This window comes from Chelmon rostratus, chromosome 2, assembly GCF_017976325.1.
Source record: "Chelmon rostratus isolate fCheRos1 chromosome 2, fCheRos1.pri, whole genome shotgun sequence".
Taxonomy (NCBI): domain Eukaryota; kingdom Metazoa; phylum Chordata; class Actinopteri; order Chaetodontiformes; family Chaetodontidae; genus Chelmon; species Chelmon rostratus.
Genome location: NC_055659.1, coordinates 6,724,394 through 6,745,200, shown reverse-complemented (window position 1 = coordinate 6,745,200; position 20,807 = coordinate 6,724,394). Strand labels below are relative to the sequence as shown.

The following is a 20,807-nucleotide window of genomic DNA, read 5'->3' as shown; positions in this document are numbered from 1 at the left end:
GTCACAGGCAAAATATTCAGATTTCACTGATTTATAATCCTGATTCCAAAAAAGTTGGGACGCTGTGTGAAATATAATAAAACAGAAGGTAATTATTTGCTAATCCTTTCAATGACACAAACAGCACAAAGACAATATATTTAATGTTTGATCTCATCGCCTGCATTGATTTTTGTAAATATCTGCTTATTCTGAATTTGATGCAGCAACATGTTTCAAACAAGTTGGGACAGGAGCAACAAAAGACTGGGAAAGTTGTGGACTGCTCCAAAAACACCTGTTTGGATCATTCCACAGGTAAACAGGTTGATTGGTGACAGGTGATAGTATCATGATTGGGTATGAAAGGAGCATCCTGGAAAGGCTCGGTCGCTCACAAGTGAACAAATGATTGGATAAAGAAGATAAATACATGGACTCAGGAACACTTCAAAACAGGAGTCATGTGCATCACCTGGGCTCAGTGTAGACCAGGAAATAAAATATCTCCTATAAGCAATCAGCCTTATCATACTAAACTCTACAGTGAAAACAACTGCAGCGCACACACCTAACTGTGATTCAGAAAAAAATCCAGGAGCCACGGATGTCATGTTCGTGTTCAAGGTCAAACGCTCACATGCACACTGCCAGCTTGGCTCGGACATAAGCTCACCTGGGCAGTTTGACACCGCAATAGAGAGCCTAACTGAAAAGACATGCATGCTGAGGCACATATTAAATTAACTTGCCAGGATGTAACAGTTCTCTTAGTGTGTGCATCGTTCTCTAATTGCATGCTCACCTAGCCCTTTGTTCTTGACCCACAGGGAGGAGAGCAGTGGGCTTTTACAGCTGTGCCCGTATTTTTAGAATTGTAACAACCTTCTAATTCGTATTTCCATTGCCTAATAATGAGCGCCCTGCACGGAGGACTGCAGACAGATCAGTGTAGTGACTCCCAACCAGTGATTCTTTCAAAATAATAAGATTTAGCAGAAAAACAACACTTATTTTTTTGTTTTGGAACAAACACTTGTACCTTTACAAACTGATGTGAAGCGATGTGACTCAGCTGTAACGCCTCAACACCACATTCTGATACAGTGCATGTGAAAACCAGTTCACATGAAAGCAGGAAGGTCAAATAAATAGCTATAAATGCTGGATATAGAGATGTCTGTGTGCAGATTCGCAGTCATCCAGGTCGTAGTTATCATAGAAGGGTTGAATGAAGGGCAACTGGACTTGGTTGTAGAGAGCTGAAATGTGTCCCCTCTCATCCAAAGGGCTTCAAAGGGAGTCCCAGGTATTTAACCTCTGTGGTCAAGGCCGCTAAAACCACTTGGGTGTGTCTGCCAGTGTGAACGACAGTCGTTAAGTTTGTCACATGAGACCAACTATGAAAAGTTGTTAAATCTCCTGGGGAGGGATGAAAGGACAGCATTGTAGGTGGAGGATAAGTGGTGTTGTGGACCTCCTCCTCTGTTGAGGGATGGTTTCTCTATTTTTACTTAAATTGCCTTCTTCACTCCTCTTTCAAACCATCTGTCCTCCCTGTCCAAAATATGCACGTTGTTGTCCTGGACTGAGTGTCCCTTCTCCATCAGGTGGGGGTAAACTGCCGAGTCTTGGCCTGAGGAGTTGGCCCTCCTGTGTTGAGCCATGCATTTTATCAGCGGTTGTTTAGCATCCCTGATTCACAAGTCTGTACATTCCTCACTGCATTGAACTGCATACACTAGACTGCTTTTCTTTAGTTTGAGTGTGTCTTTCTGTGTTGCCTGGTTAGAAAAACACAGGGATGCAGTGTTTGTTGAAAATCCTCTTGAGTTTCTCAGATACTTCAGACATGTACGGAATGACAATGTTGTTGTGTTTGTTCTTCTTTTCTTCGCCACCCGCAGTGTTGGTGTTCTTCCTGGATCTCGTGGCTGTTTGTACAAAGGTCCGGTTAGAGTATCCACAAGCTTTAAGTGTATCCCTCAGATATCTGTGCTCCTTCTCTCGGGCCCGGGCACTTGTTGGTACGCTATCAGCTCGGTATTATGCTCCAGTGGGTGGCGAGAGTCACAGAGTAAGTAAGACTCAGCAGCGTTGAGTGAGAGGGGGAACGTTTTCAAGTTTCCGCAACCAAGTCAAGCTGCCCTAGATTCAACCCTTCTTGAATGGATATACAGTTGAAACTTCCAGCTTCTGCCAGTGTGACAGCAGTTCTGATGCAAATTTGACCAAATCTTCTGAAGAGAGGCAAAACATACACATCAATAATTCTAGGATAATAAGGTCTTGAATAAAAACACAAACAAACACAGTCACAATATCCTCCTTAAATAATTAATAGTTAAAACATTCCATTTAAAGTCACTTTGAACGAACACGATTGGGAAATGAGTGGTGCCTGTGAAGTAATACTGTTGGATTAGAGAACCATAATTCATAAAACTGGGGTTACAAAATCCAACTATTCTAAATATTATCACAGACATCAAATGCTTCAATATATAACAGTCCCCTATGATAGTTCTGCATTTTATCTGCATGTACAGCGGGTCAAATTCATACTCAGCTGAGTGAAGTAGAGCTATGTTGATTTCTGCATCAATGTCCACCACAAATGAAGTTCTTGTAATGATGTAAAACATGGCTAAAGCTTGTTATTGCACAGAAAAAAGTCATCATACAATTAAAACTATTTCCTATGGTAACAGTTTTAAATGAGTGAAAACAAAAAGTTCTATATTGTCATATTTGCTGTTATGTGTTGTTAATTTATCTACATATTAATTAAAGGCAAACTCTACGAATGATGAGGTTCCACAAGCTAAAGGTTAAAGTCAGTTTTATATACTGTGTACTCAGCCTCAGCTACTGTACAATAACTATGTGTAACAATATAATTTGTGAAGGTGTAGGCTTGGAATACCAAGTAGGGAGATTTAGTTTCTCAGTTTCTTTATTCCAATCATGCTTTTGTTTCAAGTCTTTTGCTGATGAAGATTAATTTGCAGAGCATGGCGCTCTATCAACCCCAGTGACACAAAGGGCAAAGATATAAACTAATTAAATACACCAGTGCAATTGATATTTCCCATGGATCAATGCGAGTGTGGGATCTGTTAATTAAATCCGTGAATGTGTTTACTTATCATAAACATTTCCCATGTTTGAGCACAGCGAGATAGGGAGATAATCTTTGCTGTCTGACAGATTAATTTTAGGGCTAAGGGAAAATCCTTCCAGCACATAGAGTGAACGTCTTTTTTTGTAAGGGGGAGGCTTCGATTGAATGTTTATATTAAAAGTGTTATCAAAGGAAATCTTTCCAGCTTCTTCACTGAGTGGACATCACAAACAGCACAAAACCAAAAGTTACGCGAGGCGTAGCTCATCTTATTTGAACTGATGCAAAGAAATCAGTCACCACAGCAACCGTGCAACCACAATCGCTGGGCTAATGAAAGTAAAGCCCTCGCAGTCTCCCCTAAAGCCAGAGCAGCGGGGTCAATTTTGCATCCCCCCCCCCGCAGCATACATCGGCATGGCACAGGTTATCTCACAGTGGATTAAGAAGGCGTGTCAGAGTGTGTGCCAGAACCTCCAAGCCGCACTCCACTCATCTATTGATCCGCATGCAAGGGAAAAAGAGAAAGACCGGCACACTTAGCAGCAGGCAACAGCCCCCTGCCTGCCCTCTGTTCCCTGCAGTGGGGCTGATTGCTTGTCTCAATCATCCTTTCACCCCCCCCCAAACCACCCCCCTCCTCCCCCTTTACACACACACAGGCACACACATAAACACATACTCCCACAACCTTAACATCTCCCTCTCTTTGCCCAGAGTCATTCCTCTGCCTCTGTCTCCAACGGCTCGGCAGCAATCTCTCATGATTTGACGGCCTCTTGTTCTTCTTGTGAGGGCCATCAAAGTCTGCAGCCTTAACCCTGTCTGAAAGGCCTGGGACAGCATGGTAGGAAGCAATTAATTCTGCAGTGAGAAAGTCCATTAATTAGGCAATGCTTCTGGCTATTTCATGAAGACCCTTCAGAAACAGTAGGGCCACTCGGAGAGGCATAAAAAATGCAGTGGCACACCAGGTTATTAATGGACCCCGGGGCTCCTGGTGAAGCACCACCGTGGGGTAATTCTCACTTTCTATTTCAAGGCCTCATAACTACACCACGTGCACTCACAGTGACGAATGCTATTTACTGGGAATGTGACTTATCGGGCTTGACTTCCATATTATATCATGTGGAGCCTAACTACCAGAGCAGCTTCAAAATCCTGCGCAAGTACAACGATCTCCAGTTAAACCTTTTTAAAAGAAAAACACCCCCAACTATGGGCTGCAAAATTTTATGGAAATACTCACAGTGCAAGAGGGTCCAGAGATCACATCATAGCATTAACAAGGCATTGTTAATGGGCAATACTGATAGGACTTTAATGCAGCATGCAGGAATGTCTCGGAAAGCCACTGATATTCACACATATGGCACAGGGAAGGCTACAAAGTACAGCAGTGGGATACTGCTGTGTTTCCTTTAAATGGAGATAACAGGATAAACACTGGCGTGAAGATGGGTCTGGGAAAATGAGTTTTGTGATGTCTAATCACTCACCAAATCATGCATGAGAACATTAGCTATTTGTGGTGTCCACCATTCAGGGACATTTCGGAGCACGGCACCCATTTCAAACTAAACAAGACCATGGTTCGGTGCGTTTCAAATGCTGATTCAACTGTAGGTCTCAGGGCAGGCCTGCCTCCGCCTGCAATGACGAGGAAGCCTCGGTGACAGTACGCCATCCGTGAAATTAAATCAACAACTCGCTTATTGTAATTACATTTGGTTAAATGGGAAGGCAAAGTGTGGGTGTAATACAATTAACATGTAATTGTCATCCTGACCAGGTTGGTGCTGATCTATTTCCTCAAGGGACTCAATGAAGTCCATCACCCCTCCCTCATCTCTACCATTTCTTTTTGAATGAACGATCTGATGAGTACCAGCGTCTCACACTGCTGCAGCGTATGTGTGGCTATGAGTATTATATTTGATCAATGCCTTACTGATTAACCTGAAATTATATAGTTCTGACTTTTTAAAATCACAATTTAGTTATACATGCAGGTATTCTCATCTGCTAATATCACCATGTTTTATTAATTTATGTTTTTGAGCCAAAATATTGTAGAAAAGAAACTTAAAAAGACCTTGAACTGCTAAAGAACTGTTAAATATCATACAACTGATACTGACTGACAAAGGAAGAAAATACTGTTTTAAGTTCAATCATTTAATCATTTCATTTAAAATCTGAAATTTAAAATGTGTAAGCAACTAAAGACGCTGACGCAGTTGCAGTTTGGCATTAGAAAGTAGAAGGTTAAGGCACATAAGCAGAAGGTGGATGTTGAGGACGATGCAATCATGGCATCATGCATCATTTTTCGATACCAAATTAATTAGAACCAATTAGGAGCAGCATTGCTGCTGATCTAAACACATATGACCTCCCCAAACCCTGTGAAAAAGACGTCATCACGGTAAAATTCTCCTGTATTACACTAACTGTGGTTAGGTGGAGGAGTTAGACTCTCTTACACCTCATGTGTTGACTCTGTACCTGCAGCATTTTTAAAACAGGTGTTTGACTGTGTTTCAAGTCGTGTCCTGAAGTTTCTAAATACATCTCTGCAACCAAGCATCTTCCCAGATTCCTTCAAAACAGCTGTTATAAAAGAAAGAAACACAACCTAGATAGTAACTCACCAACTATAGGCCAATATCTAACCTTTCATTCATCGGTAAGATACTTGAAAACAGTTTCAGTGCAAATTAACTCAGTTTTTAAAGCAAATAACATCCTGGAGGAATTTAAGTCAGGCTTAACTGAAACTGCTCTGACAACCTCAGACTAAGTGCTGCTGAAAATGAGGTCTCAGTTCTTGTTCTCTTAGACCTAAGTGCAGCATTTGATACGATTGACCATGATATCTTACCCAATCGTCTTGAACAGTTGGTTGGTCTTTCTGACTGTGTGTTCAGCTGGTTTAAATCACACATCAAAGGGAGAACGTTTTACATCAGTCTGTTTGATCATGTGTCTGAGGAACATGTAATTTGTTTTGGGGTTCCACAGGGCAGCTGCCTCAGTCCATTACTGCTCTCACTATACATGCTGTCACTTGACATCATTACAGAGCACAATGTAGGTTTCCATAGTAACGCAGATGATATATCGCTGTACATCTCTGCTGAACCAAATGATGCAGTAGCTATAGAGACTCGTGGCTTTAAATCAATGGATGAGCAATAATTTCTTGAAGTTAAATGAGGACAAAATGTAAACCTACTCGTTGGCCCTAAAACAAGAAGAGAAATGCTGTTAATAATCTGGGGAAATTTAGTCCATGCATTAAATCTGAGGTTACAAGTCTCATGTTATTCCTAAATTCAGATCTAAACTTCACCACATCAAAAAGGTGACGAAAACTTCATTTTGCCACCTCAGAAATGTAGCTTAAGTACAACCATATATAAATCAAAAAGATGTTGAAAACCTGATTCATGCCTTTCGTTCAAGCCGACTCAATCACTGTAACGCACTATTTACTGTCCTCCTCCTTGTATACAAAGCCCTTAATGGGCTAATACCAAGCTACATTGCTGAATCCCTTGTTTATTATTTCACTGAGATCATCTGCTGCTGGTTTGTTAGAGGTTTCCAGCAACAGCTGAAAGAAAATCAGGGATGCAGTCTTTACGCCCAAAAGCTCTGGAACACACTACCTACAGATATCAAGGAGGACAGCTCAATGAAAAGCATGCTAAAAACATGTATCTTCACTTTAGCCTTTAACTAGCTATGACCTCCTGATACAGCCCTGAAACTTTGCCACTTTGCCTTGCACTTATGCACTCCTGTACATTTTAAAATGTTGCTTTTTTTTTTTTACTTTATACATTCTACGTGCTCTATTTTCAGCTTTATTTTATTACTATTATTCAGTGGGTTTTATTTGGGAGTTATGCATTGTCTTTTATTTTCATCCTTATTTTTTATCTTATTTTTACTGTTATTGTCAAGTTTTATTCTCCATCCTAATTTTCTATCCCTGTTTTTATGGCAATCCTATCTTTTATTTATGTGAAGCACTCACTTGCTGCATGTGATCTGTTCAGCTGCAATTCTTTTATGAAAGAAGCTATACATATGAAGTTTATTATTATTATTATTATGTTATCAGGTGTTCACAAAGTGGTAAACCTTGCTCCATCCTTGCTTGCGAATGATTGAGCCTTTCCAGGATGCTCCTTTCAGACCCATTCATGATACTATCACCTGTTACCAATCAACCTGTTCACCTGTGGAATGATCCAAACAGGTGTTTCTTGTTGCTCCTGTCCCAACTTGTTTAAAACGTGTTGCTGCATCAGATTCAGAATAAGCAGATGTTTACAAAAATCAATGAAGCCCATGAGGTAAAACATCAAATATATTGTCTTTGTGTTGTTTTCAATTGAGTATATGTCCAAAAGGATTATCAGTTTCTGTTTGTTTTACACTTTTTACACTCTTTTAGGAATCTGGGTAATACACACAAACGTTTATTAGCATGCATGTAACATGAAGTTCTCTTAATGTGTTCTCATCCTAACGAAATTATATAAGCAATACAGCTGGTTATTCATATCAGACACTAAATATCATTAAAAAAAACCCATTATTGAGGAAAAGGAGCTGAAAAATGAACAGATATATGAACTTAGTACAGGCAGGTCATTGACTTTATGCACTTGAAAATATTTTTCCAATCAGTCCATGTAACCAAGCTGCCTTTTTTGTTTATTTATAACCCCCCTGCTCTTACTTGCTAATCATGATTAACATCTCCATTAACCTCAGCTTGTGAGGCTACGTTGCAGATGTAGAAGATTGACGTTGTGTGGGCTGTGGACTATAAATATGCAGACAAATTCATCCCAGCCATTCGAGAGGAAGGTAAATGTGAAAGGGCCTCGGATCATTGCCTTGAAAGAAAAACAGTACAATAGAGCACAGGCTTTTCACTCTTCCAATCAGCACCATCTCTCTCTGTGTATAGTTGTGGTTAGTTAGGACTCCAGGGATTTTAAAACTGCAGCAATATATGATATACAATATGAGAATTACTACTATTGCTTCTTGACAGAGGAGAAGAGATTGTGAAACAACAAAAGCTGCATCTGTACGGCAGAACAGCTGTCGAGGAGTGTGAAGTCTCCTGTGTGAATCAAAGTGCAAAACATGATAGACATTCTGCTCGTTGTAAATATGTGATCTCGCTCTGACACAAAACACAGATTCATTTGGTGCGAATGTTTCCAGATAATTCAGACATAAAGGAGACACCCTGAAATTGTTTAAATGCTCGCTGCCAATCATTTTAACAAAAGATGAGTGAATCAATATCTGAGTAAAACATGTCTTCTAGTTGAAAGATGGTCTTTATTCTCTCTGCAGTCCCACTGCACAAATATGAGTCTCAAGTTTGATTTATAGAAATCATCTAATTGTTTGATTTCTTGACGGCGGCTGGGGTTTCTCTGTAATGTATCCCCCTCCCCTTTTATTCCACTTGGCCTAAAAGTCTTCTGTCTTCATGTCTTTGTTCTGTTATTTTATTACTTTTCCTTGCGCTTCCAAGCTTGTTCTCCTTACACTTGGCTGCTTGTCATGCTGGCGATGGAGGAATCGAAGCTTATTTTACTGTTGTTCTCATGGTAACTTGCCCTGGACGGTCGTGTTGGCGAAAGGCCTAACACCTTACAAACTTAGATGTGTCTATTTTCCCTGATCAGTGGATGGAACTGAAACTTTTCTCTGAGTCAAAGAAAGGCAAAGATTTCAGGCTGATCTTAACACGGAGGAGTATCACGTCTGCGACAAGCGCTCGAGGCTACAAGGTAGTAGGGCAGCATGACAAAGACAGATTGGTGCTGACAGTTGTGCCATTATAGAGTCAGTCAATACGAGGGTGAAAGCAATGTGCAGTATTTACATTTTGATAGCATTTTATCCCTTGTCTTCAGGGTGTTCAGGGTGTGTTTTCCGCAGGTGTAAGATCCTAAGAAAGCGAGAAAATTCAATAAATGTTTATTTGTTGTTCTCTTTCCAAGTGAATGCCAAATAAATTAGAATGACATACTTTTGATCCTCCTCTGTTCATTTTATCCTCCTCGACTCATATTTGATATTCATGGCCTCCATGCACATATTGCAGCATGGGGGGCTCCTGGTCCGTGTGACAGCTATGGATAACTTGCATGATTTGGCTTTGAATATCACCCATGTCCAAACAGCAGCCATAGGGGAGGAGAGCTGCATGCTATAAGTATGCCCTTGTCCTCATCAGTACGCCTGCTGTGTTGCTGATAAAGGTGTGAGCAGCGAGGGAAGGCTGAGGATGCTGCGCTTCACTGCAGCCACAGCATCCTTTGCACTCAGGCTGATGTTTTTGATGCCACTCTGACACAAACCACATACAGCAAGCTCTACAGGAGAGTCTACAGATATATTGTGTGCCTCATGCACCTCCATACTCCCCTGTGAAAAGCAGGCCAGCAGCACAGGGGAAGAATCTCGTGTGTCCTTGTGTGGTGTTTTTTTAACTGGAATGTTCAAGGGGAGAACGTTGGCAAATGTTTCTCTGGCCACTCATCTACGCACAGCATTTAACTGAGTGCCATGCAATCTACCAGGAACTTCCTGTGAAACCCTGAACGCTTCTGTGCTGATGCTCGCAGCAATGACCTCTGGGATGCAAGAAGCCACGACAATATGATAAGAGCTGCACACAAGCGCAGTGTTGAGAGACATACCGCATGCACAACAAACCCAGAATAAAGTGTGTGTGACAAGGAAGAGCGCTCAAGGCGACACAGGAAGTAGGAAAGGATGGGTAAAAGGGGACCGGGGTGATGAGTGGGTTGAATATGCGTGCGATCATGGCCAAATAAGCAGATTAATGTCCTCGGTAGTCCTGTCTCTGTTTTTGCCACTGGATGACAGCACGCATTGATGAAGCCCTGAGAGAAGACCTCCTATACGACAGCGTGGTCAGACTGCATAGTAGGCTTAGGCCTGGGCAGAGCGAGGCAAGGGTTGGAGGAAAGAGGTTAGGAAGATAAAAAAGAACTGTGCTGCTCCCTGCTGGGCAGGGTCTGGTCATTCTTTTCCTTCATCAACACTGACCACTGCTGAGTCTCCACAATCAATGAGATTTCCAGAATTTGAAGGAGGGAGACTTTGCCTCACAAATGATTGATAGTACACAATTTAAAGGAGTTGAAGAACTAGTATGCAAAGTCCTCACCTGGTAACACAATCTCTCCTGAATGATGAGTAATGTTTGTTTTCACAATAACTAGATGCTATTTTAGAGCAGAGGGTATTCATTTAACATTGTTCAAACAGTTTGTGTCTTTCCTCAGCACGTAAACTTCTGATGACCCAGTTGAGTCCTGTTTTTTCTATGATTATGTAAGTGTTAACACCAGTTGTGCACTTAGCCAATAGAAAGTGAAACAAACCCTGATGGTGTGTCTGAGCCTCTGACTTAAAACATTGTTATTACATTTCATTGCATTACATCATCCTGTTTAAATAGAAATGACATCGTAATCCTTTCTGTGTGTGTGTGTGTGTGTGTGTGTTTGTGCTTACGTAGTGCAATCTTGGCCAAGTGCAGACGGTTGACCCAGGAGATCTTACTCAGGGGGTTGGGAGTGTTGAGGACCACCATGAAACTGACAGGACGCCCTGACCTGCAGGAGAACAAGCACAAACACACACATTGATACTGATGCCGAAGTACTGACATGTTCCTCACAGTCTTCACAACACAGAATACAAACATTATTGCAGGTTTAGTCTAGTCTCTTTTTTTTCACTTCCTCATTTGATCAGGTGAGACGGTTTATGTTGTTGAGGCCCACAAACTGTGATCCTCTAGGATTTGACACCCAAACAGAGGGGCGACAGCTGCAAACCTTGCTTTGTGTAGTGACAGTAAAGCTGAACATTGAACCATGCATTCCTTGTCATGTACAAAAACACAGGAACACAGCATTTTTAGCACATGTGGCTGCATGACTTTGCCTGTGTGTGTAACACCATCTCCTAGAATCTACATTTAATATCACCAAAGTGCTTCCCTGATTACATTCCCAAATCATAGTCGCTCCCTGGATTACGTCCACAGGCAACCTTTTTTTAAAGGAGTGCTACATTTATGTACCGCAGCGAAGCTGTAGGGAGGCTGGTCAGGCTTACAAAGCACATTTATAGGGACGGCTGTGGCTCGGGAGCCAGAGCAGGTCGTCCTCTGATCAGAAGGGCAGTGGTTCGGATCTCCGGCTCCTCCAGTCTGCATGTCAAAGTGTGGTTAAGTTAAGGGAGTTCAGGTAAGGGAAAGACCACGGTTTGTGTCATGATTCCACTGACTGTAGACTTGAATCACCATAATCTTTCCCTAACCTTAGCGATGTGCTGGGGGCGCCTAAACATAACCATAAAGACGTTTAATAATGCTGTACATAGAGATAATGTACTGCAAGGAGATTGGACGCTCTGGCAGAAAAAAAATTAAACATCTTGTCAATAAACATTTTGCAGATGCTCTCAGTATTAACATTTTAGCAACTTGCCAGATACAATAATTAATAACATTTTGTTGAAATGTAATGATCTGAGCAGTATAAAGTCTCCTTCAAAATGTATTTGCTGCTGCAAATTAGTTGTGCATTAACATGATTTCTAGGAGACCGGATTGCTTTTGCTGAGGTATAACGTATGTACTGAAACAGGGCCACCTTCACCAAACTGCATTAAAGGATAACTCCACTGATTTCACACATCAAAGTCTATTCACAGGTCTTGAGGAGAACAACTGCATACGTGACAAAGGCTGCGTAAAGCCTTTTGTGGCTCCAGAGGGAGCTGCGCAAAGCTGCCAGAAGTCATGACTGAAGAAGTATGAAAATAAAAAACATCTGGGGGGTTGGTGTTAGAAAGAGGTGAGCTTAGCAGACCACTGCAGCACACTTCTCATCCCTGCTTGAGGCTAGCAGTTCAAGGCTACATTAGCCGCTATGAGCCTTACACATCCGAATCTCCAACCGGACTGTCAGTGGCCCAGTTGCATTGTGGGTAATGTGGATGCCAGCTTTTGATGAGACAGAAGAATGTGTGGAATAAAAAAGACAATAGCTCTGGTTCGGCTGCTTTGATTTAGGTTTTTTCATGAATCCCACAATGTTATAGCAGTGCAATGCTAAATCAGTGCAGTGCCCTTTCAATGTTATTGTAAGTGTCACAGCTAAACAATGAACTACATCCTTGAAATGTAGTCGTTATAGTACTTGAACCAGATCAATTTTCAGACTCAGCTGCTTCCTGAAATTATTTATTTATGCTAAAATAACTACTTACAGGTCATCAGTGTGACAGGATTTTGTAAAATGCCAATAAACCACAGTGCAACACCTTCAAACAAATAGAAATGTGCAGGCTGTTTAAAAAGTGGCTTTGGCAGATATTTCAGCCTCCATCCCCAAAAGCGGACAGCAGGTGAACATTCAACAGGTGGAGCTCCGCACGCAGAAGACAGCCACACCCTAACTGATACGTGCAATAGATCCTCTATAAACAGATACATGAAAGCTAAAAAGTGATGGCCATTCCCATAGAACCAGCAATTGGTATGAAGACATACCAGAAAAAAAGATTGAAGTATTTGATGTTTAAAACTATTGATGATTTATCTAAAGTTCTGCATTTTAAAACTCTGTGTCAGGAATCAATTTAACAATCGCTTTTGACACTCAAATAATACTGAATTACACTGATCTTCAAAGGTGTGCTTGCTGAGGTTTGATGCATGTGTATAACCAAGGTAACAGCATAGAGATCTATTTAATCTGCTTCCAAATGTTGGTGTGAGACTTGAGTTCAAAAGCAGGCAGTAAAAAATGCCAAATGGACATTAACTACAGCCTTGGAGGACGAATTGGATACGACTTTTCTGTCCCCTTTTACTTTATCCTGAACATCAGGTTTGAATTTATTTGGGCTTTGACATCACAAAAGAGCAAGGGAGTGAAGGATTTTGATTTAAAATGGGCAAAAGTGCATTTTTGACATATACTGTAGACAGGCTATATATATAAAAAAGAAAGCAGAACAATACAGTCAAAGAAACAGGGTACCAACAAGGAAGAGAAATTTTTCATTTCATGGGACTTTAAGTTTAATACATCAAGATTTTTTTTTGTCGGAACAGCTGCTTGCCTGCTGGTAGTTTTACAGCGGTTCAGTCCTGTAAGCTCAGGCTTTATGATTTCAGCCCTCACGTCAACACTCAGGGAAGGTTGTGACGACCGCACAGCCTGGTCACAGTGAATTGCTTCAAGGTGAGCTCCGACGCGCAAAATGCCACTAATGTGCGGGCTCTGCTGGGATCAGGCACAGCCAGTGCAGGCTCTAATCAGTGAGGGCTTTTTGGTGCCAACTCAAGCTCAGACACGGTGGGAGACCAGACCTTAGATGTGTGTGCCTGTGTGTGTGTGAGAGAGAGTGAGAGAGACAGGGACAAAGAAGAAAGACAGAGGAACCAGATGATGTGAGTTTACAGGTCAGGTTATATAATGAGAGAAATCCTTTCAAACATTCTGTGTTGAGACCACATCAGGATTTACAAGCCAATGTCCTTCTCAACAGCGTCTTACAATGGCTTAGCAGCTCAAGGTTGAGTGTCTGTATGAACTCTGTGGGGTTGCGCAACTGTTGAAAGGATTGAGTCTACTTTTTAAAAATACCGCTGGAGGTTCTAGTGACAAATGAAAGCTCTGCATTAACCAAACCATTCTTTAACATATTTACTTAATATATAAAACTGTTTGTCCACCTTTACTTGACTTTGTACTGTTTTGTGTAGTGTACAACAACATTCTTGCCCCTTCCTGAAAAAGAGATTTCATTCTCAATAAGCCTTTTAACTGGTTTAATACAGGAAAAAAGGGACTGAATACCAAACATACAAATGGACAGAGAAGTGTATTATGCTGCAGGACTGGTTTGGAAAGTTTTCATGAACCTTTTTCACCTTGAAACTGGGTCACCCTTGGATTCCATTGTAAAGCCATGAATTCAAGCCGACTACACCTGCTATCCTCACCAAAGGAGCTACAAACTTTTAAGAAGCACCTTTCAAGCCTGTGGGGGGTGGGGGGGGGGGTGCGTTTGATATTCAAAAAATAGCTTTTTGGTGGAACATTCCTTTAACCCTCAGATACACAGAATTACAGTAAACCAAAACACAAACTTAGTGATTAATCTTCATGAATTAATGAAGGCATTCAAAGTTTAATCAATGAAAAAAGAATCATTTACCAAAAGTCCTCTAGAGACAGATGTGCCTTGCGCACAACACTGACTAATCTTTGCACGTATTTCCAATATGAACGCATAATTTAAAGGTTAGCAGAGTTGAAAAATGTCTTTCAATGTAAATCATGTGAATATAGTTTGCTTACGGCCTTGTGACATGTCAGATCACACATCTTTACACTGGAATTTGCATATTGCCTCTGTCCCTGTATGGTAATTTAGGTGATTTTGGCAAGTGGTTAATTTGGTGTCATTTCCTTTCAGGTGTGAGTAAGTATGTATTTCTTTGTGGTTCCCATGCAGAATTAGACAAGAAACAACATGCAAAACGTAAAGCAAAACTCAAAGTTTAATTTGTGCTTAAGTGCATAAAGTAAATGCATTCTTTTATACTTCTAATGTGCTTCTAAATGACCAAATTTTTAATATAAAGAATTATTTAAAATCTAACAGAATGGCTCCAATTTGAGGTGAAAATTGTTAAACTGATTATTATACAGATATAATTTCAAATTGGGTTCTATCAGCAGGCTTCTTACCTCAAATTTGCATCAGTAAGACACACATGGACTTTCACAGACTCGAGTTGCTGACAGTATGTAGCTATTATTGGGCTACACAGTGGACAAAAACAGTGTGAGGTCAACAAATAAATGTCAAACAGTGAATTTTATAGCCTGATTCCTCATGACTGCCCAAACTGAGACACTCAGGTGTGTCAGACAGATTTTTTTCATGTCTTGCTCCATAGTGCCAAGCAGGCGCTGGAGCATTGTGACGTAGCATGCTGTGAGCTAAACAAGTACTTTTCTGTGCAGAGATAACACAAACATGCTTATTCTTTCCATATGTCTTACTGTAGGCCAGTGTGTCAGAATCAGATTCTAAGCAGCTGAATTTTGACACTTTGGCACGGACGAAGCTCGGAGCTATCCAAGGAAATACATGCTTCTGAATGTAACAGCACATAAAGCGGAATTCATAACCCCAGCCATCGTCACGTCCCCTGAATATGACAAAAGATTCCCAAAAATGGAAATAACCAAGAGATAACCACGGGAAAGTCTTATGAGAGTGATTTAAAAGAGCTAACACACCTAAAGTCAATATCTAAGTAAAAGCTGAAATAGGCCCCAGAATGCAAGGTCTCTCCCCGAGCAAAGTGGTTTAAATGGATTTTCTCTTTGTGGGCTCAACTGAGAGCCATGCCTTAAAGCCAACAAATGGCTGTTAATAAACACAGAATGGGTATTATATGCGGCCTTGCAGAGGATGTGTGAAGGTAGAGAAACATACAAACTCATCTACTAGTTGTAAATTTCCACCAAAACATCAACTATTCAGTCAATTTCTTGTCAGCTTGTTAGACCACGAGTCACGCCTGTGCTTAAATATTTGACACTCTCTCCTGTCAGCTAAAATAAAATAACTTGCTAATGCTGAAGTGAGACTGGCAGCATTGGCCCTGAGTTAGCAATGACTCAGCCAGTGTCTATCCATCGACAGAGGCACTCTGTTGTCTGGATTGATCAAGCTTTATTACAACTACAAGTAAGCTGTCTGGCCAAGGATGAGATGCCTTTTTAAAGCACAAGCAGCTTTTCAAAATAATGGCCTTGCTTCAGTCACCTGTACGACTATTCCACAGTGATTCTGAGGCGATGAAAGGGACTAAAAAAAAAAAAAAAAAAAAGTCCGGGAGAGCATGTAGAAAAAAAGAAAATTGAGGGTGGAAGTGGGGTGCTGAGGTCTCAGCCACACATAAGGAAGACAATTTCACATTCAGACATCATTATAAGGTAATAGAGTGGAGAGCAGCGTGCAGCTTCTGTCATACCTGCTGCTGCCCGCTGCAAATTCATTTTCATTTCATAGAGGAAGGAAGGAAATGGCAGACACACACACATAGAAAAGAGACACTACAGACAGGAACAGAATAAAGTAAGATCTCAAACTTCCTTGACATGTTGAAAAAGTGGAGCTTTCACAAAGAGGTGTAATTCATACCATTCGCTGCTTAAATATAGCAGAGGCAATTTGGCGAAGACAGAAAGGGAGACCGGGTGTGACGAGAATACAACTACTCACTTGGTTGGATTCCTTAGGCAACACTTCATGCCCACACGGCCTCAAACATGCTAAACTGAGCACAGTCTCCGATTCCTCCCTCCTGCCTGCTGATTGACAGCCGCAGTGCAGGTGTGGTGCACTGCCAGAATGGAGAACTAGACTCGGGTATGCTGGCGGAGGGGAGGAGAGGAGAGCTGAGAGGTAGGAAGAGTCAAAAAGGGAAGGGAGGCGAGAGAGAGGGCAGAGCGGGGGCGAGGGAGCGGAGCGATGAGCCGGCCCGGCTGATTTATGGGAGCAGGTCAGTGCCGAAGCACACGTGTGACACTAATGCACAAGGACGGGACAGATGTAGGAGTGAGTGCTGAGTGGCAGCCTGTCATGCACCCATCCTTCAGTTCACCTCCACCCTCCAGAGAAACAAACAGTCAGAGAAAAAGTCTGCTCGGCAAATACTGAGATGAGTTAGAGGACATGGTTCAGTGTCCCTGCAAGAGTTTGTTGATCTAGTTCTGGACGGACTTGACAATCAGTCATAGGAAAATATTACAAGAGATGGACTTAAAGTGGGTTCAGACAGGATTGTGGAGAAACATACGCATGATTCTGTGTAGGAGGTAGAAAATTAGCTCAGAAATAGCAGAAAGATCTGGAGTCGATTAGACATCAGCCAATCAGGGAAGTCTGAGCATTTACATAAACACACACCCACAGTCAGTCCTGTGCAATTAATAAAGAAAGGTAAGAACTGGTGTCTGAACGTCGTTTTAGATTGCTATATCCTGAGTAATGTGAGCACTAAATAACTGTATCAAGTCAGCCCCACCCCCGGACAACTAAATGTGCTGCCATTGAATGAGTCACAAACAGCACTTTAACACACTATTCCTGCATATAACTCACGATAATAAGGTAATAATTCAATCTGGCTTAAGCTTTCATCCAACTGTTCACAGTTAACACCTGGTTGTCACCATTTATACGAGACCCAGGTCTGTACCTTTAATAACATACTTGTCTCTGCTAAACCATAGAATTATGACACGCCTTGCATAAATAGCAACCAGAGGGGGGTGACCTTATGCAAGAAGAGTTAAAGCAGCAACTCACATTTATCCTCTTCAACTATCTTTGCAACTGAGCCAAGCAGAATTGATAGCTGAGAAGGCTATGTGTCACCCCCGATATCTAATTGGGGTTACTGTCACTCCCTAGTGGATGTACAGTGTATATGACTATTTACTGCTCTCACGTATATTTTCCTTGGACAGCTTAAAAAAAAAAAGAAAAACTAATTCACAATTGTGTGGCATCAAATAACTGCACTAGGACAGCATGAAAATTCAGGCTTTAATCTCTAATTTTTAAAGGGGTCAAACCAAACACATGAGATCTCTTTAAGTATAAATGGAGTAAGCTGAGTAGCTGTAGCATACAACAAAAGCCGTCTATTAAAATGGATCTAGGCCAAACGGTATGGGATGATTAGATAAAATACCTCCTCAGTAAATGAGCTGAGGAGCACATTTCCCCAATTTGCTTTGACTACTCAAGCAGCAACACAAACCTTTACACTGCAGTTGATCAAAGAAAATGTAGGTGCCCTTCAGCTCCAGCCCCACTGCACCTGGGAACTGGCTAAAAGTGGAGGACTGTGGTTATTCTTGGTCACTTCCAGGTGTGAATGTGTCTACGCGTGTGAATGTGAAGATATGAAGCAAAAAAACAGCAAACAAGCAAATGAGGTGGAGCAGGAGTCGGGGTGCCGCTCACACACCGTTGTGCACTAAAGCTCAAGGAGTGACAGATTTATACTCATAGGAGCGCTCCACCATCTTGAGAAGTACACCAATAAAACATAACCTCCACCGTTTCTGACGTGTTTGTCATTTGTCAGTGCACCTCAAGTAAAATTCCATTCACCCCATTCTATTGGGGTGGAGAAGTCTGGACAAATAAAATTACAACTATCTGCAAGGCTAGCTGTCACTAGAGGTAAGCAAGAAACATTGTTATTCTGTAATTGAGGTGAAGAATCCTTTAAGTGGGATCCTGCCGTGCACCTATCCACAGCACACCTCTCCTCATACACATGCAACAATCAGAGAAACCTCTCTGCTGTCCAGACACGGAGATAAGGTCATAAGGATTCTCCAGAGCCTCCTCGGGAGCACATCTGTTTGGACAAGACTCTCAGCCAGAATGAACTAGAGATGGAGCCTGAATCACTCAAAAGACTGAGAATGTAAGGTCTGCCATTCGCCTTGCAGGTAGTCTGCACAGCTTCCATGAAAGGGCCCATGAAGAAAAGAGGCTTCAGGCTTACAATACTTTTCCTTCATGTAAGCTAGTGGGAACGGAGGATGAAGCAACAAACACATTTGGTTAAAGTATGAAATTTGAACTCTGTATCTATCGCTTGCCAGTGTGGCCTCTGTATCTGTGCCTGTGGTTGCTCCAGCAGACGCAGTAAAAAAGGATGTTAATGAACTGCTGTCACACGTAGGCTGGTGCCTTTGAGGCAGCAGTCAGGATTCTCTCCACGTACCCAGTCTGTTTGCAGTGTGGAGGCTGTGATGTGCTGCCTGACTGCAGAGAGTCGCTTGCGGCCAGACAGGAGGGGACCAACTCAGTACAGGGGGTCCCTGCTGCGGTCCCACTCACTCACCAGCAGAGCAAAGGCTCAGCGCTGCGCGGGAGTGTATGTATGTGTTTCTGTCCCTGTATGTGTGCGCTGCTTTGTCCGAGATGCACACTCGCTTGTGTGCAGGTGCATTTGTAAGCAAGCAGCACATGTGAATACATGTGCATGACATCCACACGCAGACTCTGGAAGCACTGCGTTGCCCTGTAGATTGTCACTCATTTCAGGGACAAAACGGAGAGGGATATCAGGGGAAAACATACGTGTGTGTGTGTGTTTTTTGTGGATATGTTTGTGTTTATGAGAGAGACAGAGCCAGTCTACCCACTGCTCTCCCCTGCAATCTGCCACTGCTGCACCCTGGGTAGTGTCAGAATGGTTTGGGCACCCGCTGTGCCACCTGTCACCCCCAGCCCTGAGGCTTACTGCCGGTCCAGCCACCCGACACTGAGGCCCAGCCTCAATTAGATTGCTATCACACAACCAGGATTGGCTGTTTTTCCCTACAGGAGATTTCTCTCTTTCAGCCGACACCGTTATCTTCTACCTCTCCACGAAAACTCTGTGGCCATCTCAAAGTACAATTTCAGCGAAGGTCTCGTCCTAAATTATTTAAGTTTGAAACACAAATCTGGAGCTTGGACATATGTAGGGGTGGGAAATCTCCTTGTCAGTACAGTCGCTAATGACGTTATCACAAGAAGTCAGCAAATAGGGTACCCCTTGAAGGGGAATTCGGGGACTCTCTTGTAAGCATGACATCTGGCTCCACCAAACATCTGAGTAAGCAGATTGGCCCTGCAGGCCTGGTGTGACAGCCGACGAGGAAGCTGGGAGATGTGGGAGAACTGATCTGCACAGCTCCGCTGCTCAAGCTGTCACTTTAGCTTGGCTTGGCACAGTTAGATTCTCCCTGGCTCTGAAGCATTAGGCCCACTCTTCTGACTGCCGCTGCCCTGCCGGCACCAAGCCAAGTCTTTCATGGGGGAGGTCGATCATCACTCTCACTCTTTCTTTCTTCCTCCCCTTCCTCCCCTTCCTCCCCTTCCTCCTCGTCTCTCTCAGCAGGGCTCTGGCTCCTCTATCGCAAAATCTTTCCCTTTTTGTCCTCCCCTGCCTCTTTCTTATCCTTTCCCCATCACAAGGCACAAAATGGGATCCATTATAATCTGCCATTATTTGTTATTCCCAGTTCCTGTGCAGTACTCTAAGCTACTCACATGCTCTCTCCATTCCATCTTTGTTCTCCGCTAAGTAGGCGTTCAGTCATTCAGTAGTCACTCCACCCAATAGGCTCCACTTTGACACGTGAAGACAACCACTTTAACATCCTTAGCATAACAAGGTAACCTGCTACGGGTTGCACATCTGCTCATCTGAACAAAACTGCAACTGCTGCTCTTTTGTGATTGGACTGATGACATTACCAGTGGTCATTTTTGCACTGCAAGTAATCTGCTGGGAAACCATACATTAATACTAAACTGTATAGGTTATTGACAGTTGTGTGTGTGAACTCTTGTTCAATGTTACACTGAGGTACCACACAACCAGGTGAATTCTAGAACTGTAAAGCAGAAGCATGTACTACTTTGCCAAATGCTGAATATTAAGCTTTTCAGCACAGACAGTGTAAACATAAAATAATTCAGAAAAGTCCTGCACAATACTGGGTAA

General features: G+C 42.2%; 1 protein-coding gene across 2 annotated transcripts in view; it reads right to left on the bottom strand.

The window, feature by feature from the left end:
* The window catches only part of arhgef10la (Rho guanine nucleotide exchange factor (GEF) 10-like a), a 105,694-nt gene that overhangs the window by 42,926 nt on the left and 41,961 nt on the right, over positions 1-20,807 (bottom strand). For both annotated transcript variants that reach the window (XM_041957453.1, XM_041957445.1), the window contains one exon: positions 10,697-10,797. In XM_041957453.1, the coding sequence (XP_041813387.1) occupies positions 10,697-10,797 (101 nt within the window). The remainder of the gene's footprint in view (positions 1-10,696; positions 10,798-20,807) is intronic.